The 24,361-nt window shown below is 42.4% G+C and overlaps 1 protein-coding gene across 2 annotated transcripts; it reads right to left on the reverse strand.

Annotated features, from left to right (window-relative positions):
- Positions 1-363: 363 nt before the first annotated feature.
- On the reverse strand, positions 364-22,983 carry LOC111974841 (excitatory amino acid transporter 1). 2 transcript variants are annotated; one of them, XM_024002872.2, is made up of 9 exons: positions 22,494-22,983; positions 20,299-20,594; positions 18,784-18,921; positions 8,440-8,644; positions 7,869-7,911; positions 3,126-3,400; positions 2,136-2,369; positions 1,845-2,039; positions 367-1,069 (listed from the first exon to the last, which is right to left on the reverse strand). In XM_024002872.2, exons 2-9 carry the CDS (start codon positions 20,477-20,479, stop codon positions 931-933), a joined length of 1,410 nt encoding a protein of 469 aa, XP_023858640.1. In that variant the 5' UTR covers positions 20,480-20,594; positions 22,494-22,983; the 3' UTR covers positions 367-930. The 2 variants fall into 2 exon arrangements, with proteins under 2 accessions (XP_070302982.1, XP_023858640.1); XM_070446881.1 differs by lacking the exon at positions 22,494-22,983 and having other exon boundaries at positions 364-1,069; positions 20,299-20,531.
- Positions 22,984-24,361: the final 1,378 nt, after the last annotated feature.

Below are 24,361 nucleotides of genomic sequence, written 5' to 3' on the forward strand. Positions count from 1 at the left end.
TGTTTTCCTTGATGTATCAGTTTCGTGTTCTTGATGTACAGTAATAGTGTTATCTTGATGTAATTAGGTGTTACTGATGTAGTCAGTAGGGTTGTTATTGATGTACAAATCGTGTTAATTGTGTAATAGTAAAAGTGTTTACTTGATGTACAGTGGGTTTCTTGATGTACAATTATGTTACTATGATGTACTAGATTAATGTGATTATTGATGTGCTACATATGGTTTATTAGGGATGCCCATTAGTTCCTGCCAAGGCAGCAGCTATTCTACCTGGGGTCGAAATATATTAAAGCACTTACATTACATATAAAACCAAATATAAAACACTACATCATATAACATTATTACACCACTACATATCGACATATCTACAATACAAAATATATAATACCCCTATACAACAATATTATGATTATCGTTGAACACAATGGGTATGTTTAAATAACCTCAGAAAATAAAAGTTGAAACGCTCAGCCACTAGATCCCATGCATGAGATCTCTAGAGGAATCACATGTCGATAGAATCAGAAACAGATGGATTCGGGAGAATGGAATGTGAAGGGAGTCTCTCACTACCTATACTGACTGAGTCTTCCCTAAGGCTTTGGTTTCTGTCCAGAGATGGAAATTAAGCTAACCCGTTAGTCACTGGCTAGTTTTCAGACTAGGCTAGTAGAAAATATGCCAAAATATAGCCCGAAATCTGTCTTCTTAAATATGGCATGGCATAGATTTTGGACCCTTGGCTAGTGGAACAACACATGGGCTGGTAGAAACTGCATTCTACTAGTCCAGCTGGTCAGGACCCCAAATCCTTCAATTCCATCCCTGTGTCTGACACTGTCCACACAGTAAATATCCAAACTTCTTTAGAAGATGATCATATCAGTCAAACTATAAATAATTGTTACAGAAAATAGACTGTACTCACAGGAACCAATCCACTGCAATGATGAGGGTGATGTCATCAGTGGGCAGTCCAACAGAGGTCAGCACAATCACCATGGTGACCAGTCCAGCCTGTGGTATCCCAGCTGCACCGATACTTGCTGCTGTGGCCGTGATGCTATTCCACAGGACAGAGAGACACAACCAAAGAAATAGATTAGATTAGATCAGGGTTTGCCGAACTCGGTCCTCAAAGGGTGCATGTTCTGTTGTTTTTCCCTAGCATTACACAGCTGATTCAAATAATAAACTAATCTACTGTGTAGTGGGGCGGCAGGTATCCTAGTGGTTAGCGCGTTGGACTAGTAACCGAAAGGTTGCAAGATCGCATCCCCGAGCTGACAAGGTAAAAACAAATCTGTCGTTCTGAACAAGGCAGTCATTGAAAATAAGTATTTGTTCTTTAACTGACTTGCCTAGATAAAAAATAAAAAATAACATACACTGTTTGGGGTCCCGAGGACAGAGTTTGGGAAACATTGGATTAGATGAACACACTAGCTGCCAGTCCACCCGTTATGTCATTCTAGTTCTGTGGACACATCACTTCTGTAAGACACAGTGCAGTTAGATTAACAAGAATTTAATCTTTCTGCCAATATCAGATATGTCTATGTCCTGGGAAATGTTCTTGTTATTTACAACCTCATGCTAATCGCATTAGGCTACGTTAGCTCAACCGTTCCGTGGAAGGGACAACGATCCTTAACAAACCCTTGACTCATTCAGTTTCACAGAAACCAACCTCTGCAGCTCCTCCTTTTCCCAGAAGCTTACTAAATCCCAGAAAAATATATCTTAACTTCCATGAATTTGCATTGATGTTAGTGGGAGACTAAGCGTAAGTCATGATTCATCCCAAAGAGCTTGGTTAATGGACTGTATGGATATACCTTATAGTGAGGATCTGTCCAAAGTTCATGTCCATGTTGTTGACCTGGGCTATGAAGAGAGCCGCGATAGCTTCGTACAAGGCGGTGCCGTCCATGTTGATGGTGGCGCCCACTGGCAGCACGAAGCGTGTCACTCTCTTATCTATCCCATTGTTCTCCTCCAGACACTTAAATGTGATTGGCAACGTGGCTGAGCTGAGGGTGAACAGGAGGAAAGGCGAGAGAGAGAGACAGAAGAGACATTAGGAGTCAGAAAAGTCAGATCTACTGTCTATCACCATGACAACTCACCTAGATGAGGTCCCCAACGCGGTGATGAGAGCCTGTAGGATTCCACAGATGAAGACTAAGGGATTCTTCCGTGTGATCACAAAGTAGAGTGTGGGCAGTACCAGGAAGGCATGGATAGACAGGCCAATGATGACTGTTATAGTGTACATGCCCAACTGGCCGCCCGTTTCTGTGATGTCATCCATCTCCACTATCTTCCCAGCTATGAGAAACAGGATACCAACTGGTGCATACCTGAAGCAAAAAAAAAGCAAAATAAATCCCACGTCAAGTTTAGGCTCACAATACCAAGCGAGTGCTGATAATTAGCTACATCACATTATTGTGGTACCGTCAGGATCAACACATTTCCACTATCACATAGTACACAACACCAAGTTCTACTTTTCTTATTTTTTAAAGTATTTTCTCTTTATTGGATAGATATAGAGGTTAATTAAATGGGTGAGAGACCGGTACATTGAGATTTAAATTCCCAGCCACGCTTTAATTCCCAGCCAGTCTGTAATTCCCAGCCACCCTGTAATTCCCAGCCACCCTGTAATTCCCAACCAGCCTGCAATTCCCAACCAGCCTTTAATTTCCAGCCACCCTGTAATTCCCAGCCACCCTGTAATTCCCAGCCACTCTTTCATTCCCAGCCATCCTGTAATTCTCAGCTACCCTTTAATTCCCAGCCATCCTGTAATTCCCAGCCACCCTGCAATTCCCAGCCACCCTGTAATTCCCAGCCACCCTGTAATTCCCAACCAGCCCTGTAATTCCCTGTAATTCCCAACCAGCCTGTAATTCCTAACCAGCCTGTAATTCCCAGCCACCCTGTAATTCCCAGCCACCTTGTAATTTGAACGCTCCGGGTTAGGTTTCCCCTAGGTTCAGATTTAGGATCAGCTTCCAGTCCCACAATCCTACAACTGAACCAAGATCAATGTCTAGGGGCATCTTCACCCTAAACCTAATTCAAACCATGCCTAACACTACACCACGCACCACATGATAATGGCCACCAGTCTCATGATAGCCTCGTTGAGACAGACAAAGAAGTCCTTGAGGGGCTTTCCCTGCTCCTTCATGCTGCCAATGATGAGACCGAAGCATATGGAGAACACGACCAGACCCAGGGCATTGACCCCGTTCACCTGCCCCGGGATGGGGATCACCTCCTCCCGCATGATATGCTGCCCCTGGGTCCCGTTCAAGACGAAGAGGGTATCGTTCACCGTCATCTTCACATGGACCACTCTCTTTCCGTACTGCGTTTTAAACTGTAGGGCAAAGGTACAAAGCTTTATTGATTTTTGTTCAGTGTATATACAGTCTATTCAGAAAGTATTCATACCCCTTGACTTTTCCACATTTTGTTACGTTGCAGCCTTATTCTAAAATGGATTAAATCGTTTTTTCCCCTTATCAATCTACACACAATACCACATAATGACAAAGCAAAAACTTTGCAAAAAAAACTGAAATATCACATTCAGACCCTTTTCTCAGTACTTTGTTGAAGCACCTTTGGCAACGATTACAGCCTTGAGTCTTTTTGGATATGATGCTACAAGCGTGTCTTGGACTATCAATAATGTGAAGACTGTTAAATTATCAAATCAATTCTCTATGTGTAATTATTACCTGATTAAACTAATCATGTAAACACCACGGGAAAATGTTATTTAAAGAGTTACTATTTCCAGAATTTAACTCTCTCAGATATTTTCACATCTTATCGATTACAGTCCCTTATTAATGTATTATTACCTCATCAGTCATATTCTGAATGTCGCAAACTCTTGGATATCAGCACGAACCCTAGCGTAAATGATGAATCAGCGATATACCAATTGCTTAATTATTTATTTACTAACTAAATAATCACACAGAAGTACATAAACACACACAGGATAGGTTATACATTGGTTACTAACATGATACAATGAAAAGTCACTAGTGGACAAAACCGATATGACGGCTTGTTACACAAATTAAAAGGGAGGGGCAGGTGAGAAAGAGCGGGAGAAAAAACAAACGACTCCACTATTGTACACACAGCTGATAACTATGCTCATGGAAATGCTAATACTTTGTACATGAATGGCCGCTCATTCGAAAATAATTTCAATTTACATATTTACGATTGTATGCCTTTGCTGTCTCTGTTGAAATCGCCAGTCCATCTGCTGGAGAGTCAGTCGACAGAAAGTCTCTGGTTTGTCCCCCAGATCCTTTGTAGTTGTAGCGTCTGTCTGTTACAATGGGTACGTGAGATGTACCAATGGTCGTTTGATAGGGAAATGTTCTCCTCTCGTCTTCGGTCGAGTTTCCTAGACTATTTAACATATACAGCTGCAGACTGTGAATGTGTATTCTTTAGTTTTGTAGAGATTTTCTTCTTCTCTGTTGAAAGTTTCAGAGTTCTAGCCATTACGTGCCTCTCAGCTCACGCTGTTGGTCTCGTTGGCCTAATGTACATTTTGATGGAAGTGGGTTTTATACACTCTGGGAAAAGGGGGCGTTCTATGACGCCGATGTAATTTCTGTGCTCTTGTGGGCGTGGCCACTGACTTGGTTAAGACTTCAAATTTTAAAAAATTATCTCATTTAGAAGGCTAACATCACATTACATCTTCTCACAAATAGTTTCACATTTAATCATATACGTTCCTCCTGCGAGTCTGATAACGGGTAAATATATACAGTCAGAGATACAGTTATGTTGTTCTACCGTCTTTAGTTACATTACAAATTATTACCAAATTCGACATGATTGTTCTTTAAATACCCATGGACCATTCCAAATGTTTGGAATACAGAAATACTGTTTACTGTACTGCCATGTCTCTCCCGGTGGTAACAAAGGGATTTAACTTCCATTGCTGAGAGTGGGACAGAGAGTTTTCCTGCAGGTATTTATGACCATCATAAAACTGTGGAGAGAGGGGGGGGGGGGTGCCTATGATCCTTCCCCCAAGGGCACGTCATGACACTTGGCACAACTGTATTTGGGGAGTTTCTACCATTCTTCTCTGCAGATCTCCTCAAGCTCTGTCAGGTTGGATAGGGAGCATCGCTGCACATCTATTTTCAGGTCTCTCTAGAGATGTTCGATTGGATTCAAGTCCGGGCTCTGACTGGGCCACTCAAGGACATTCAGAGACATGTCCCGAAGCCCCTCCTGCATTGTCTTGGTTGTGTGCCTAGAGTCATTGTCCTGTTGAAAGATGAACCTTCGCCCCAGTCTGAGGTCCTGAGTGCTCTGGAGCAGGTTTTCATCAAGGATCTCTCTGTACTTTGCTCAGTTCATCTTTCCCTCGATCCTGACTAGTCTAACAGTCCCTGCCACTGAAAAACATCCCCACAGCATGATGCTGCCACCACAATGCTTCATCGTAGGGATGGTGACTCGTTTCCTCCAGACTTGATGCTTGGCATTCAAACCAAAGCGTTCAGTCTTGGTTTCATCAGACCAGAGAATCTTATTTCTCATGGTCTGACAGTCCTTTAGGTGCCTTTTGGCAAACTCCAAGCGGGCTGTAATGTGCCTTTTACTGAGGAGTGACTTCCGTCTGGACACTCTACCATAAAGGCCTGATTGGTGGAGTGCTGCAGAGATGGTTGTTCTTCTGGAAGGTTCTCCCATCTCCACAGAGGAACTCCAGAGCTCTGTCAGGGTGACCATCGGATTCTTGGTCACCGCCCTGACCAAGACCCTTCTACTCGATTGCTCTATTTGGMCGGGTGGCCAGGTCTAGGAAGAATCTTGGTGGTTACAAACTTCTTCCATTTAAGAATGATGGAGGCCACTGTGTTCTTGGGGACCTTCAATGCTGCTATAAAAAATGTTGGTTACCTTCCCCAGATCTGTGCCTCGACACAATCCTGTCTCAGAGCTCTACGGACAATTCCTTCGACCTCACAACTTGGTTTTTGCTCTGACATGCACTGTCAACTGTGGGACCTTATATAGACAGGTGTGTGCTTTTCCAAATCATGTCCAATCAATTGAATTTACCACAGCTGGACCCCAATCAAGTTGAAGAAACAGCTCAAGGATGATGATCAATTGAAACAGGATGCACCTGAGCTCAATTTCGAGTCTAATAGCAAAGGGTCTGAATACTTATGTAAATAATGTATTTCAGTTGTTATTTTTAATAAATTAGCAAAAATGTCTAAAAACCCGTTTTTGCTTTGTCAATATGGGGTATTGTGTGTAGTGGCTGAGTGGCTGCTGCCAACATACTGACTCAACTCCAGCCACTTTAATAATGGAAATTTATGGAAATGTATGTAAAAATGTATCATTAGCCACTTTAAACAATGTCACTTAATATAATGCTTACATACCCTACATTACTCATCTCATATGTATATGTATATACTGTACTCTATATCATCTACTGCATCTTGCCATCTTTATGTAATACATGTATCACTAGCCACTTTAAACTATGCCACTTTATGTTTATATACCCTACATTACTCATCTCATATGTATATACTGTACTCTATACCATCTACTGCATCTTGCCTATGCCGTTCTGTACCATCACTCATTCATATATCTTTATGTACATATTCTTTATCCCTTTACACTTGTGTGTGTAAGGTAGTAGTTGTGGAATTGTTAGGTTAGATTACTCGTTGGTTATTACTGCATTGTCGGAACTAGAAGCACAAGCATTTCGGTACACTCGCAATATTATCTGCTAACCATGTGTATGTGACAAATAAAAATGGATTTGATTAGGATTTTTTTTTAAATCCATTTTAGAATAAGGCTGTAACGTAACAAAATGTGGAAAGTCAACGGGTCTGAATACTTTCCCGAATCCACTGTATACAGGCAGGTAGATTTCTATGAAGAGATTAACAATGAAAAAACCAACACACTTTATTACATAAAAGACCTGGTCCTCTGTAGCTCAGTGGGTTGAGCATGGCACCTGCAATGCCAGGATAGTGGGTTTGATTCCTGGGACCACCGATATGATAAACGTATGCATGCATGACTGTAAGTCTCTATGGATAAAAACATTTGCTAAATGGTATATGTTATTGTATAATATGTCATGTACACTGAGTGTACAAAACATTAAGAACACCTGCTATTTCCATGACAGACTGACCAGGTGAAATCTATGAACTCTTTTTGATGTCAACTGTTAAATCCACTTCAAATAGTGTAGATGAAGGGGCGGAGACGGGTTAAAGAAGGATTTCTAAGCCTTGAGACATGGATAGTGTATGTGTGCCATTCAGCGGGTGAATGGGCAAGACACAATTATTTAAGTGCCTTTGAAAGGGGTATGATAGTATGTGCCAGGTGCACCGGTTTGTGTCAAGAACTGCAACAACGCTGCTGGGTTTTTGACACTCACCAGAGTATCAACAATGGCCCACCACCCAAAGGATATCCAGCCAACATGACACAACAGTGGGAAGCATTGGAGTCAACATGGGCCAGCATCCCTGTGGAACGCTTTCTACCCCTTGTAGAGTCCATGCCCCAATGAATTGAGTCTGTTCTGAGGAAGGTGTTCCTAATGTTTGGTATACTCAGTGTATTCGCGATAAGCAGTGGACTCTGATATTCCCCTGTGGGTTATATTACTAGGCTTCGTTAATACTATCTGGATACGGCATTGTTCTGGGTTTCACATTGTTCCCTTCGTACAAATCTGTCAGTGAGATCGATGTACGGTCCAGGTTTACATTTTGGAACAGAAAAGGACTTACCTGCTGTGTGCAAGCTTGCACAATGTTTGGAGGGAACATGTTTCTAGAAGAGAGAAACAAACCAATCAAATCTCAATACTGAAAAAGCATTGTACTTGCTATTTATTTTCCTTTAAAGTGACAAACTGATCATTCATGTGAATGTAAGAGAAAATCAGAACAGAACAGCAACAGGAAGCAACAACAGAAGAGCAACAGGAAGCAAAGACAGAACAGCAACAGAACAGCAACAGGAAGCAACGACTGAACAGCAACAGGAAGCAACAACAGAACAGCAACAGGAAGCAACAGCAGAATAGCAAGAGGAAACAACAACAGAACAGCAACAGGAAGCAACAACAGAATGACAACAGGAAGCAACAACAGAATGACAACAGGAAACAACAACAGAACAGCAACAGGAAGCAGTATAAAGTACAGTTGCGACTCTAACACAACACCAAGTGACCTCGTCAGCAAATTTCGGACCTCTTGGCGTAACGGTTAAGGTGTTGGGTTGACAATCGCTGGACCTGGGTTTGAGTCCCGGTCAGGGCACCACCCTGAATACACAACAATAATTATGGCCTACCTGATGAGGTCCAGGAAAGCGTCAGCAGGGCTGACCTGCTCGATCTTCTGCTGATTTTTGAATTCATCCTTGGAGCCCTTCCCAGGGTGGATGATGAGCACCATGACGATGCCGATGAAGACTGCGATGACTGTGGTGGTCATGTAGTACACCACTGCCCGCATACCCATCTTCCCAGAGGCACGGCTGTCCAATGCTGCAATGCCTGGTGGGACAAAAAGACAGCCTGGTGAGTCAGTCTGAGAATAGAGAAAACACTTGACGACAATCCCAGACCTGTCCTGCTCACCAAGTTTGTGTCCCAAATGTCTCCCTATTCCCTCTATAATGACTAGGGCGCTATTTGGGACACAGCCCACCACTCTCCCCTGACTTTTTCTCACACAGGAATTGAAACTAGCTGTGACTTTCAGGCTGGACTGCTTCAGCTGGGTCACTGTACCTGAGTTTGAATCTCTTTGACGGGATGTAAACGATGTTAAAGTGAGATTTTTTTTAAAATTGTTATTCCGGTGAGGAAAACATACGGGGACAATGAGCTTGCTTCAATAGCAATGACGTTAGTTAGCGACATATTTTCAGTGTCAGCTGTCCTTATGGGGTATTCCCCCAGTTCAGCCTTTTGTGTGAATGAGATGTGATGCATGTGTTCTTTTCAGAGGTGCACTGTGTGACCCCTACATGGCCCTCTGTCCCAGTCGCTCTCCTCCGCTCTCCCCCTTTACACACTAATCTTATTGCCTGCAATTCTCTTTCTTTACTCCCCCCACCCCCTTTTTCCCTTTTGGACAACCCTGGGAAAACTTGTTGACTTAGTCCAGCTTGCACAGCTACATTGATTCTCCCCCGTCACTTTGGCAACAAGAAATGCAGCCACCGCATTTTCATCCTTGAGAGTGAAATAATTACTTTCTCATACAGAGAATGTTCATTAAACCAAAGTGCTGTACACCCTTAGGAAAAGGGTTCCAACAGGGTTCTTCAGCTGTCCCCATAGCAAGACCCTTTTTGGTTGCAGGTAGAATAATTTGTGGTTCCAGGTAGAACTCCTTTGGGTTCCATGTAGAACCCTTTGTGTAAAAGGTTCTACATGGAACTCAAAAGGGTTATGAATGGAACCAGAAGGGTTATTCAAAGAGTTCTAGAGGAGAGGAGCGTAGAGGAGACATTGCGATGTTAGAGCTATGCCAACTAAAATTCACAGCCATCCAGCACAATACCTATTCAGTTCCTATAGGTCCCGGACAATGAGCATGAGGCCATTAACTCTGTATAGGTTCTGTCCTAAATGGTACTCTATTCACTTAAAAGTAGTGCACTATATAGGGAATAGGGTGCCTTTTGGGGACGCAAACCCAGATCTCTGGCATTAGCACAACAGACAAAAGATAACTATTTATTTGAAGCCTGTCAGAAGTAGAAKTTCCCTGCAGGGTTCCTTCATTTATTGAACTGATGCAAATGCAGATAGTCTGTCTGATGTTCYATATTGACTTAGACCTTTTATGAACAGTGACTTTTATGACTATTTTTTTATGGCAAAAACATCTTGAAGACAACTGATCGTGCCAATCAAGGCACTGTTTAGGCCTACATTGCCAACTGTGCATCAACAGTGTGGTGTTGACTTTAAAATGAGAGACTATACATACATCCAGATGAGCAAAACAGAGGCACAGTGTATTCAGAAAGTATTCAGACMCCTTGACTTTTTCCACATTTTGTTACATTACAGCTTTATTATAAAATTGATGAATTGTTTTTTTCCCCTCATCAATACCCCATAATGACAAAGCAAAAAATAAGGTATTTCAGTTTTTTATTTTGAATACATTTGCAAACATTTCAAAAAAACTGTTTTTGCTTTGTCATTATGGGGTATCGTATGTAGATTGATGAGGGAAATAAAACTATTTCATCCATTTTAGAACACGGTTGTAACGTAACAAAATGTGGAAAAAGTCAAAGGGTCTGAATACTTTCCGAAGACACTGAGTTAATGTAAAAAACGGATTAGCCTGATTTAAATAATGGACTAGAACTAACGAGTGGGTTCATGTGAGCAGAGGCCCCACCACACACCCCTTGTATGACCTCCATGACCCCACCCCCTATCTCCCCATTCATCCACCCACCCTTTAAACCTCTGCACTTCCCTCTTATGTGGGGTCATGAAATGCCTGGCCACAATATGTTTTTTTTCTCTTCTAGAAAGCAACGGAAGGAAATGCAGTGTTTTATGTGTAGTAAGAGGACAAGGAAGGAGAGCCATGAGGGCCCTYGTCACAAGCAAACCACACATAGCAGTAATTAGAGCAGCTGACGAAAAGAGGGAGAAAACGACAGAGGCCTCTCTCGCTACCTATGTCTCTCTCTCCCTCTCTCTCTCAATTCAATTTCAATTTCAATTTAAGGGCTTTATTGGCATGGGAAACATGTAAACATTACACTCACAGAAGTTCCAAAAGAATAAAGACATTACAAATGTCATATTATGTATATATACAGTGTTGTAACGATGTGCAAATGGTTAAAGTACAAAAGGGAAAATAAATAAACATAAATATGGGTTGAATTTACAAAGGTGTTTGTTCTTCACTAGTTGCCCTTTTCTTGTGGCAAAAGGTCACACATCTTGCTGCTGTGATGGCACACTGTGGTATTTCACCCAGTAGATATGGGAGTTTATCAAAATTGGGTTGGTTTTTGAATTCTTTGTGGATCTGTGTAATCTGAGGAAAATATGTCTCTAATATGGTCATACATTTGGCAGGAGGTTAGGAAGTGCAGCTCAGTTTCCACCTCATTTTGTGTGCAGTGTACACATAGCCTGTCTTCTCTTGAGAGCCAGGTCTGCCTACGGCGGTCTGCCTACTTTCTTCAATAGCAATGTTCACTGAGTCTGTACATAGTCAAAGCTTTCTTTAAGTTTGGGTCAGTCACAGTGGTCAGGTATTCTGCCACTGTGTACTCTGCCAAATAGCATTCTAGTTTGCTCAGTTTTTTTGTTAATTCTTTCCAATGTGTCAAGTAATTMTCTTTTTGTTTTCTCATGATTTGGTTGGGTCTAATTGTGTTGCTGTCCTGGGGCATTGTGGGGTCTGTTTGGGTTTGTGTACAGAGTCCCAGGACCAGCTTGCTAAGGGGACTCTTCTCCAGGTTCATCTTTCTGTAGGCGATGGCTTTGTTATGGAAAGTTTGGGAATCGCTTCCTTTTAGGTGATTGTAGAATTTAACGGCTCTGTTCTGGATTTTGATCATTAGCGGGTATCGGTCTAATTCTGCTCTGCATGCATTATTTGATGTTTTACGTTGTACACTGAGGATATTTTTGCAGAGTTCTGCATGCAGTCTCAATTTGGTGTTTTGAATTCTTGGTTGGTGAGCGGACCCCAGACCCTCTCTCTCTCTCTACCTCTGTCTCTCTCTCTCTACCTCCGTCTCTCCCTCTCTCTACCGCCGTCTCTTTCTCTCTCTCTATCGCCATCTCTCCCTCTCTCTACCTCCGTCTCTCTCTCCCTCTCCCATCTAATGACTTGGAACAAACAAAATACTTTGAAGGACAGGCAATGTCAGAAATCATCTAGATATTACGGTACAATTTAACAGTAACATATTGGGATATACACTAAACAACATATGGATATTGGAAGGAAATGGAACACGCTGTTGTACATGTCGATCGAGATCATTCCAAACATGCTCAATGGGTGACATGTCTGGTGAGTATACAGGCCATGGAAGAACTGGGCCATTTCCAGCTTCCAGGAATTGTGTTCAGATCCTTGTGACATGGGGCCGTGCATTATCATGCTGAAACATGAGGTGATGGCGGTGGATGAATGGCACGACAATAGGCCTCAGGATCTCGTCACGGTATCTCTGTGCATTCAAATTTCCATTGATAAAAAGCAATTGTGTTCGTTATCCATAGCTTATGCTTGCTCATAACATAACCCCACCGCCACCATGGGGCACTCTGTTCACAACATTGACATCAGCAAACCGCTCGCCCACCCGACACCATACATGCTGTCTGCTATCTGTCCGGTACAGTTGAAACCAGGATTCAACCGTGAAGAGCACACTACTCCAGYATGCCAGTGGCCATCGAAGGTGAGCATTTGCCCACTGAAGTCGGTTACGACGCCAAACTGCAGTCAGGTCAAGACGACGAGCACGCRGATGAGCTTCCCTGAGACGTTTTCTGACAGTTTGTGCAGAAATGTTTTGGTTGTGCAAACCCACAGTTTCATCAGCTGTCTGGGTAGTTGGTCTCAGACGATCCCACAGGTGAAGAAGCCGGATGTGGAGGTCCACGGCTGGCATGGTTACATGTGGTCTGCGGTTGTGAGGCCGGTTGGAAATACTGCCAAATTCTCTAAAACAACATTGGAGGCGGCTTATGGTAGAGAAATTAACCTTAAATTCTCTGGCAACAACTCTGGTGGACATTCCTGCAGTCACCATGCCAATTGCACACTCTCTCAAAACTTGAGACATTTCTGGCATTGTGTTGTGTGACAAAACTGCACATTTTTAGAGTCGCCTTATTGTCACCAGCACAAGGTGCACCTGTGTAATGATCATGCTGTTTAATCAGCTTCTTTATAAGCCACACCTGTCAGGTGGATGGATTATAATTAGGAGAACTGCTCACTAACAAGGATGTAAAAAAAATATTTAAAAAATAAATTGTCCACAAAATTTGAGAGAAATAAGCTTTTATGGAATGGAACATTTCTGAGATTATTTCAGCTAGTGAAAAATGGGATCAACACTTTACATGTTGCGTTTATGTTTTTGTTCAGTATAAAAGTGTCAAACCCCTTTAAATGTTGTATGTCACAATATATTTAAATGTTTCACTCTTCTTACAATGTTGCAATCCGAAGTTGTATGTAACACATTTTGTACCATCAGAAGTCATATTAGCCATGCTCAACAATATCCATCCATTTTTATCACTACCATGTTTGCATTTGATGGGATCCCAAAAAGTTTCCCTACATTCTCTATATGTCGTAGTCTGAATCAAAGTGTTTATTTCAAGTCTCAATGTGGCAGCAACCCAATGTTAACATTGATGTCATTCTCTAACCATAGACTCCAATGTAGTCAGGCAACAAGAGTTTCCCATTTCATAGTGTAAATCAAACGCTGCAGCGGTTTTATGAGCCAATGACCAACGTAATGTTTCCTACAGCTGTTTAACACAGTATGCTAGATGAGGAAACACTTTCACAGATGTAATAATACTGATAAGATTATATATTTCCAGAAAATAATTGCCCATTATGCTCCTTAATAAAGTTATTCTCTTCTTCACTGTTTTGGGGGGTTTACTTTAGTCTACACAAAGTTCGCAGTATCAAAGAGACCCAAACATTTCCTTTCACTTTCAATGGATCTTTCCTCCATTGTCAAATTCTAAATTATAGATGAAATTACCACCAGTAAAAATGGGGGAAAAAACATCCCCCTCACGTTTTTAAAGTGTGAAATGCCTTTTTTTGGGAAACAGGCGGGAAACAGGCGGGAAACAGGCGGGMAACAGGCGGGAAACAGGCGGGAAACGTCTTACTGAAAGAGTTTCTTTTCATGAGGTGAGAGAAAGGCTGCTTTGTCTCTCCAGGCTGTCTCTGCATGTCCACCGTGACCCTTGATCCTACTCGACCCGAGTCGGAAGCTCCTGTTGGGTGAAGAGACTGGCGACCACACAGGAGCAGCACCACCTAGTCTCACAACAACCCCCTGTTCAGTTCACTCTTCCCCTTCATTACGCTCTCTCCATTCCATCTGTTCATCTSTAACTCAACACTCCATCACCTATCTTTACTCCCCCAAAACAGATCTGAAGGTTTATGCTCGATACTACAACTTCCCAGAGCTCAGTCTGAACACAGATCCTATTAAATTACAGGCTGGCTGGCTGGCTGACAAACATACTGTGCAGATGTACCTACAAATGCATTGATTAAAGATCCAATGCAGCCGTGTTTATCTCAATATCAAATCATTTCTGKGTAACAATTAARTACCTTAGCGTGATTGCTTTCAATTCAAATGGTCAAAAATAAACAAAAATAGCTTTTTGCAAGGGCTGACTGGGAGTGGTCTGATTGGGGAAGGGAAAACTGAAAACGAGTTGTTATTGGCTRAGTGGTTTGAAACTCTCTTTCTTATTGGTCTATTAACTAATTGACTGCCTGGTGATGTCACCAGGAAGGCCAAAAGTCCATCACACCAGTCTTTTTAAACAGCTCTTACACTAAAAGGGAATTATCATCATTTTCACAACTTCACACTATTATTCTATTTGACATTTTAGTCATTTAGCCAGAGTGACTTACAGATAATGCATTMATTTTAAGATAGCTAGGTAGGACAGCCACATATCACCTTCATAGTAAGTACATTTTCAAATGAAGCATGTGTTTTGTTGGTCCACCAGATCAGGGGTAGTAGGGATAACCAGGGATGTTCTCTTGATAAGTGCGTGAATTAGGCAAATTTCCGGTCCTGCGAAGCATTCAAAATGTAATGAGTACTTTTGGGTGTCAGGGAAAATGTATGGAGTAGAAATTACATTATTTTCTTCAGGAATGTAGTGAAGCAAATGTAGTACTTTGAAGTCGGTGACACTCCCACGGGACGGTTGAGCTAACGTAGGCTAATGTGATTAGCATGAGGTTGTAAGTAACAAGAAAACATCCCAGGACATAGACATATCTGATATGGTTAGAAAGCTTAAATTCTTGTTAATCTAACTGCACTGTCCAATTTACAGTAGATATTACAGTGAAAGAATACCATGACATTGTTTGAGGAGMGTGCACAGTTATGAACTTGAAAATGTATCAATAAACCAATTAGGCACATTTGGGCAGAYYTAATAAARAAATTGAACATAAATGCAATGGTTCATTGGATCAGTCTAAAWCTTTTCACATACACKAAAATCTAAATTGCACCTGGGCWGGAGTAGTACATTATGGCCTTTCTCTTGCATTTCAAAGATGATGGTACAAAAAAAATACAAAGGAACGTTTTTTTTCTTCTTTGTATTATCTTTTAACAGATCTATTGTGTTTGATTCTCCTACATTCCTTTCACATTTCCACAAACKTCAAAGTGTTTCCTTTCAAATGGTACCAAGAATATGCATATCCTTGCTTCAGGGCCTGAGCTACAGGCAGTTAGACTTGGGTATGTCATTTTAGGCAAAATTGAAAACAATGGTCTGATTCTTAAAAGGTTTTTAAGTACTTTACACCACTGTACATACTACAGGGATTTCTTGAAGAGCTTTGGTCTGAAAACACAGAGCTTTGTTTACTATCATGTATCATGTGACATTAGCTCAGAGGATATGTTAATGAAGAGCTGCATGGTACAAAGCATGTTATTATAGGCCAAGAGGACTTCAAGGGAACTGGGCCAGCCCTCTGTCACTCACTGTGAGCAACCACTCAGAGGTCACATGCATATCGCCCACTTCCTGTCAAATACAAACAAGCAGACACGACAAGGTACGAGCCCGTCCGGAAACATCACTGATGTTTTGGTTTGACTATGTACATTGGCWAAGAATTGGGACAAATAAATACAAATATCTGTCTTTGGAACATGACCCTCCTGTAAGGTCATTTAGAAGCACAACTGGACCCCAAAAAACATGCACTGGTAAACATGGAATACTGTTTGCTCTCAGGTTAGGTCCTAAATACCAACTTATTCCCCTAAATAGTGTACTTGGCCTGAATAAAAGAAGTTCACTATATAGGGAATAGGGTGCCATTAGAACGTGACCTCAGAGGTACATGGTAAAGTCAAGAAACAACAAAGAAAGTSTTCACCTAAATCACATAGCAATATCTATCAATATATACTGAACACAAATATAAACGCAACAATTTCAAAGATTTTACTGAGATAAAGTTCATATGAGGAAAATCYTTGGACATGCTGCCAAATTCTCTATAACGAAATTGTAGGCAGTTTATGGTCGAGAAATTAACATTAAATTCTCCGGCAAAAGCTCTGGTGGACATACCTGCAGTCAGCATGCCAATTGCACACTCCCTCATATCTTGACACATCTGTGGCATTGTGTTGTGTGACAAAACTGCAAATTTTAGAGTGGCCCTTTCTTGACCCCAGCACAAGGTGCATCTGTGTAATGATCATGCTGTTTAATCAGCTTCTTGATATGCCATCTGTCAGGTGGATGGATTATCTTGGCAAAGGAGAAGTGCTCACTAACAGGGATGTAAACAAGTTGTGCACAAAATTTGAGAAATAAGCTTTTTGTGCATATGGAACATTTCTGCGATTATTTTGATTTCAGCTCCTGAAACATGGGACAAACAATTTACATGATGCATAATATTGTATTAGTTAAGAGTTGGAAAAGTGGCCTCTTCTAAAGGCTACAGTGCATTCGGAAAGTATTCAGACCCCTTCCCTTTTTCTACATTTTGTTACGTTACAGCCTTATTCTAAAATGGATTGAATAAAAAAAAAATCCTCAATCGTTCTACACACAATACCCCATAATGACATCACAAGACCCCATAATGACATCACAAACCCCATAATGACATCACAAAACCCCATAATGACATTACAATACCCCATAATGACAAAGCGAAAACAGGTTTTTAGAACTTTGTGCAAATGTATTACAAATAAAAAACAGAAAGCATTCAGACCCTTTGCTATGAGACTCGAAATTGAGCTCAGGTGCACCCCGTTCCCATTGATCATCCTTGAGGTGTTTCTACAACTTGATTGGAATCCACCTGTGGTAAATTCAATTGATTGGACATGATTTGGAAATGCACACACCTGTCTATATAAGGTTCCACTGTTGACAGTGCATGTCAGAGCAAAAACCAAGCCATGAGGTCGAAGGAATTGTCCGTAGATCTCAGAGACAGGATTGTGTCGAGGCACAGACCTTGAGAAGGGTACCAAAACATTTCTTCAGCATTGAAGGTCCCCAAGAACACAGTGGCCTCCGTCATCCTTAAATGGAAGAAGTTTGGAACCACCAAGACTCTTTCTAGAKCTRGCCGMCYSGSCMAAMYKRRSMAWYSGGRGAGWASGKMCTTGGTCAGWGAGGTGACCAAGAACTCAATGGTCACTCAGACAGAGCTCCAGAGTTCCTCTGTGGAGATAGGAGAACCTTAGAAGGACAATCATCTCTGCACCATTCCACCAATCAGGCCTTTATGGTAGTGTGGCCATATTACATAGTTYGTTTTGTTTCGTTATGCTGCACTGAAAATGACTTGTTGATATGTCACACCCGTGACATGACTTGACTCTTATCTGATGAAACCAAGACTCAACTCCTTGGCCTGAATGCCAAGCATCACGTCTGCAGGAAACCTGGCACCATCCCTACGGTGTAGGATGATGTAACAGTATAGCTTCCTTCCCTCTCCTCGCCCCAACCTGGGCTCGAACCAGGGACCCTCTGCACACATCAACCACAGTCACTCAAAGATGAACTGAGCAAAGTACAGGGAGATCCTTGATGAAAACCTGCTCCAGAGCATTCAGGACCTCAGACTGGGGCGAAGGTTAATCTTTCAACAGGACAATGACTCTAAGCACACAGCCAAGACAACAAAGGACTGGCTTCAGGACTAGTCTCTGAATGTCCTTGAGTGGCCCAGACAGATCCCGGACTTGAACCAGAACGAACATCTCAGGAGAGACCTGAAAATAGCTGTGCAGCGACGCTCCCTGTCCAACCTGACAGATCTTGAGGAGATCTGCAGAGAAGAATGGGAGAAACTCTCCAAATACRGGTGTGCCAAGYTTSTARCGTCATGCCCAAGAAGACTCGAGGCTATAATCACTTCCAAAGGTGCTTCAACAAAGTATTGAGTAAAAGGTCTGAAAATKTATGTAAATGTGATATACGTTTTTTATTTTGAATAAATTAGCACAATTCTCTAAAAACCTGTTTTTGCTTTGTCATTATGGGGTATTGTAATGTCAATATGGGGTATTATGTGTAGATWRATKAGGAAACTTTTCMTCTGTGTTTTTAGGGCCGTAGTAGCAGTTAATTTCTTATAGCTGCTTGTCCAGCTAAACCATTCATGTTCTCAGCAGTAGTATCACAATAGTATAAACAATGTTGGTAGATTTAAAGCCACGGTATGAGCAGTGGGCACACTCCTGGATGAAGTACAGATCTAGGATCAGCCTCCCAAACGAAACCTAAACCATTAGTGGGGGGTGGGAAACTAAACTGACCCAAGATCAGCGTCTAGGGGTAACTTCACCCAACTCCAGTGTGGTGGAACAGGCGGTTCCTCGTCTCACCTGTGATGAGACTGGACACCAGCAAGGGAAGCACCAGCATCTGCAGCATCCTCATCAGCAGCTCTCCAGGAAATGAGAAATACTTCACCTCGCGGTAGGTCATCTTGTACGGCCGCAGGGCAAATCCCAGCCCTATACCTGTCAAATAAAATAAACAACCTCATCTATATAATAGTCTGACTGGAACAGATCCATGCAATTATCCATCCACAAAAATCCCACAGATTTATATCTCATTAAAGAGATCTACACTGAGTGTACAAAACATTAGGAACACCTTTCTAATATTGAGTTGCACCCTCCTTTTCCTTCAGAACAGTCTCAATTCATCGGGACATGGACTCTACAACGTGTCATAAGAGATCCACAGGAATGCTGGCCCATGTTGACTCCAATGCTTCCCACAGTTGTGTCAAGTTGGCTGGATGTCGTTTTGGTGGTCGACCATTCTTCATACACACGGGAAACTGTTGAGCGTGAAAAACCCAGCAGCGTTGCAGTTCTTGACACACTCAAACCAGTGTGCCTGCCACCTACTACCATACCCTGTTCAAAGGCACTTATGTTTCGTCTTGCCCATTCACCCTCTGAATGGCACACATACACAATCCATGTCTCAAGGCTGAAAAATCCTTCTTTAACCTATCTCCTCCTCTTCATTTACACTGATTAAAGTAGATTTAACATCAATAAGAGATCATAGCTTTCACTTGGATTCACCTGGTCAGTCTATATCATGGAAAGAACAGGTGTTCCTAATGTTTWGTCCACTTAGTGTATATGGGATTTAAAAAAGGTTCCCTTTGTACGAAAACTCCTAACAGAAGTTGAGTATGTGTCCCAAATGGCACCCTATTATGCCTATATAGTGCACTACTTTTGACCAGAGCCTATGGTCGTAGTGCACAATATAAGGTATAGGGTGCCATTTGGGCCACTGTATTGGTGTGATCCTAATTTCAACATGACTCCAGGTGGCAGGGTTAGGGTTCAGGAAAGGAGGAGCAGGCACTTCAATTGACCCTTTCTCTGGGGGCTGTGTGGAATTCTATCACAGAGCTTTTTCCCGGCTGTGATCCTGCTGGGAAAGGCTAAGGGGTCAATGGGCAGAGGTTAGAGGTTAGTGAAGGGTTCCTCCACTCACTTCATCTGGCTCACCATTATTCTTCCCTGAGAGCATGAAGGCATGGTGGGAAGTTACACTGCTATCAGATGCACTGATGACACAGCGGATTATCAATCGTGAACAAATTGTCCCATTTTGTATGATGTGAGAAGGAGAATATGAAAATATCGATTCTAAGTGGATACCAACCTTCAACACAATGCTTTTTTTTTTTTAAGGAAATCTAATAATGTGTTTGTGTGTGTGTATTTGTGAGTGCATGTGGAAGAGAGAGAGAGAGAGAGAGAGAGAGAGAGAGGATGAGGAATATGAGGAAATTAATACCAACTCTGTTCTTCCTGGCCCTTTCTCATTTCTCAAACTAAAAGGCTAAAAGACACAACACTTGCCAATGATGACCGCAGCGACAGTGAAGATCACAAAGGCGTTTCTGCGGAAGAAACCCTTGACATCATCCTTAGTGACACTCTCCACCCTCTGCACAGCCTTCAGGGAACGGGACTGGAGGCCATCGCGGATCTGTCTGACTCGGCTTCGGGCCTGCGGGTTCTCCCCGTTGCTCTTGGTCATTGTTGCTGGTAGTGCTGTTGCTGGTACCACTATATTCCCAGCACCTGTGAGGATCTATAGATCCTGATTCTGTGTCCGGCTCCCCACACTGGTCTTAGAGCTGAGATGAGACAATCTGGGGAGGGAAGGAGGGTGGAAAATGTGAGAGAAGAAGAGGGCTATAATATGTATTTGTTTAATTCATGTTTTATTGTCACATACACCAGATAGGTGCAGTGAAATGCATTGTTTTACTGGGTCAGCCACCCCTGGAGCAAATTAGGGTTAAGTSCTTTGCTTAAGGCACATCCACAGATTTTTCACCTTGTCAGCTCAGGTATTCGAACCAGCAACCTTTCAGTTACTGCCACCCCAAATCATCACACTTACCAACCACAATCTCTGGACCAAAACCTGGTGCAAAGCCTGCCAGTGGAAATGTACCATAATGATCCATTGAAAAATCACTATTAAGTATCAGACAACTAAAACCTAAAAAACGGTACAGTATGTAGACCTACACGTTCCAATGATAATCACAAATGAAACTCTCAAGGGGCAAGTGGGAATGAACAGAAAGAAAAGGGAACTTTCACAAAAGCAACATCAAATGACATGGATTGGATAATATTTTCACAGAAAGTAAGTCATAAGGGCCTCCCGGGTGGCGCAGTGGTCTAGGGCACTGCATCGCAGCGCTAGCTGCGCCACCAGAGTCTCTGGGTTCGCGCCCAGGCTCTGTCGCAGCCGGCCGCGACCGGGAGGTCCGTGGGGCGACGCACAATTGGCCTAGCGTCGTCCGGGTTTGGCCGGTAGGGATATCCTTGTCTCATTAAACCAGCGACTCCTGTGGCGGGCCGGGCACAGTGCGCGCTAACCGAGGGGGCCAGGTGCACGGTGTTTCCTCCGACACATTGGTGCGGCTGGCTTCCGGGTTGGAGGCGCGCTGTGTTAAGAAGCAGTGCGGCTTGGTTGGGTTGTGCTTCGGAGGACGCATGGCTTTCGACCTTCGTCTCTCCCGAGCMCGTACGGGAGTTGTAGCGATGAGACAAGATAGTAATTACTAGCGATTGGATACCACGAAAAATTGGGGAGAAAAGGGGGTAAAATGTATTTAAAAATAAATAAATAATAAAGTCATATAACCTAAAAAAAAGTCATCTATCTATTGCCATCGATCTGATCACCAATAATTTACTTTTAGATTTCAGTTTTAGGTGAACATACTGTATGTACGTATACAAAATATATAAAATAAAGATGAATATATCTGAACTGAAAATATAAGGAATACAGACAGGTTCTTTATGTAGTAGCTGTTGTAGTGTAGGAGCCAGCCTGGTCTCATAGACTAGACGTAACACAGTAAATTTAAATCCGGGACGCTCAAATTAGCATAATATGTTATCTTTGGTATGGTTACATAAGACAGACGGTTACATATAACGAACGTCTAGCAATGCAAAGGTTGCATGTTCGAACCCTAACCTTAGCCCTAGCCTAGCTAACGTTAGCTACCCAGCTAACGTCAGTCACAACTATTTGAAATTCATGGCATTTCRTACGTTTTGCAAATTCGTAACATATTGTACAAATTGTAATTCGCGAGATGATATACGAAATGGATGATGGACATTCAAAAATTAAGACATACCATAGTAAATGTAACATATCATACAAATTGGTGTTTTCTTGATTTACTTTTACTATGTTACGTCTACCCCTGAGTCCAGGTTGGCTACATTGCTCAGGCTACAATGAAACAGCATAGAACTGAAGGAAGCAAAACTCCACTGCTTTAGTAATGCCACATGTGGAAGCACAGAATGCTTTTGTTCAGTCTGAGCTGCCAGATAGTGAGTAACCAATAGAAAGCAACCAATAGTAAACTGCCACATAGGTACTAACCAATAATGAGGGACGAGTAGTGAACTGCCACACAGTGACTAATCAGTAGTGAGTAATGAGTAAACAGTAGCACACAGCCAGTCAGATAAACACATTTTAAAAAGTGTGAAGAGAGTTGCTACTGTACCTTTAAACTTTGGGATACCTTCCTTAGGGAGTCATTTCTTGGCCTTTGCAGGGTTATTTGGGGTAAATCTCAGTCAATAAACAAGAGAGAAGAGTAGCTCTTTAAGTCGGATCTGGTGCAACCAGTGCTGGAGAGGAGGGATAGAGGGAATGAGGGAGAGAGGGAATGAGGGAGAGAGGGAATGAAAGGGCCAGTGAGCGAATGGAGGGAGGCGGTGCACAAAACTCTCACACTGCTGGAGGCTCACTGAAGAGGGAGGAGATTGTAATCTCCACCGAGGAACACCTCCCTTTCAGACAGAGGGGCTTGAGGAATAATGAGGTTTTGCCACAGCAAAAGAGGCCTTCTTAGTCTTCTTCTTTCACATGCTTTTCACGCTTTGTCAGTTCAGCTTGACTGGACATGAACAAGCAGAATCAGACACGAGACCAACAGCAGTGCTATAGCCATCCAGAATATGGATGGAGCTTCTTCGTCGCTAGACGTCCTCCTCCCAAATTCCAAGAAGATGACTCCCTCAGTCATGTGCAGTTGTGGTGATATTTGATATCCAGGTGGACKGTATGCTAGAAAACTCAGAATCAAGTGTAGAGTCCAAGCAAATATTGACCATGCTGCTGTGGTTTTATGCAACTTTACACTGAAAGAAACACAGGCCTAAAATACACAGTCAGATAGTAAAATAATCATTGCGAGGGACTTGAGGGCCGACGCTCAAACCACYAGGCTACTTGCCGCCCCATATGACTTACAACCTTGTAAATGAATAAAAAAATAAAAAAACATTGGTAAGAGGGAAAAATAATTGGCAGTGACGGTACAATACAATACAATACATATGCTCTTTCTAGACTACTGGCTACTGCATTTCCAAACTTACACATGCCTACGGAACAAATACACAGTAAGTCAAGGCAGTGACATAACAATATTGGCAGCGTTGAACAACTAATCTGTTCTATTTAACGTTTCGCCTGATGTCTCCGGACCCTCGTCGTCTCAGTGGAGAACCAGTACAAAGAAGCCCTCAGTCAAGCTGTCAGGAACACTACAGTACATCTGAGCACAAGATCATTTGTCAGCTCCTGAGTGCCAAATTTCGGTGAGAATCCCCACAGTGCTGCGGTCGCCCCCCTGGGGCTTGAGAACGTCTGGATGACTCTCATCACCTATAGTATACTGGACTGGCCAGCGCCTGGCTTATTAAACTACACTGGCTGGACTAGGGGCCACACTCAGGGGCCTCTCAGGGAAGAGCACAGCTATGGAAAGCTTTCTGCATTACAGGAAAACGAGGGCAAAGTTTATGAGAGAAAAAGAAATACAGGACTGCTGATGGATAATAGAATATGAATCAGTTGTATGTCACATGTAAGATTTTCACCACATTTATACGTAAGTAATCAACACAGCGTTGATTCAGTAGACTGATCCCATATCTGTATAGCAAACTCAAACTGATCTGGGATCAGGTTATTGATTCAGTTGGTGAGTGATCAAGTTGTGGGTGACAGGAAGGAACCACCAAACCAATTAACATACAGATATGGCAGTTATGACATAGGCATTCTAATGATTAGAATACTGCTGTTCCTGCCTCCCGAGTGGCGCAGCGGTCTACCACTAMAAACCTGGGTTCGAACCCAGGCTGTGACTGAACCCAGGCATGCCATGATCATTACACAGGTGCACCTTGTGCTGGGGACAATAAAAGGCCACTCTAAAATGTGTAATTTTGTCACACAACAAAATGCTACAGATGTCTGAAGTTTTGAGGGACCGTGCAATTGGCATGCTGACTGCAGGATTGTCCACCAGAGCTGTTGCCAGAGAATTGAATGTTCATTTTTCTACCATAAGCCACCTCC

Source organism: Salvelinus sp. IW2-2015, linkage group LG15 (assembly GCF_002910315.2).
Source record: "Salvelinus sp. IW2-2015 linkage group LG15, ASM291031v2, whole genome shotgun sequence".
In the NCBI taxonomy this organism is placed as follows: Eukaryota; Metazoa; Chordata; class Actinopteri; order Salmoniformes; family Salmonidae; genus Salvelinus; species Salvelinus sp. IW2-2015.

Bases quoted from the DNA above. Each gene is read 5' to 3' on its own strand.
- LOC111974841 (XM_070446881.1), bottom strand. From the start codon at position 20,479: ATGACCAAGAGCAACGGGGAGAACCCGCAGGCCCGAAGCCGAGTCAGA. The intron at 8,645-18,783 runs GTGAGACGAGGA...TTGTCCCACCAG, and splicing joins GGTGTCCAGTCTCATCACAG to GCATTGCAGCATTGGACAGC. The intron at 2,370-3,125 runs GTGCGTGGTGTA...TTTTTGCTTCAG, and splicing joins CTGGTGGCCATTATCATGTG to GTATGCACCAGTTGGTATCC.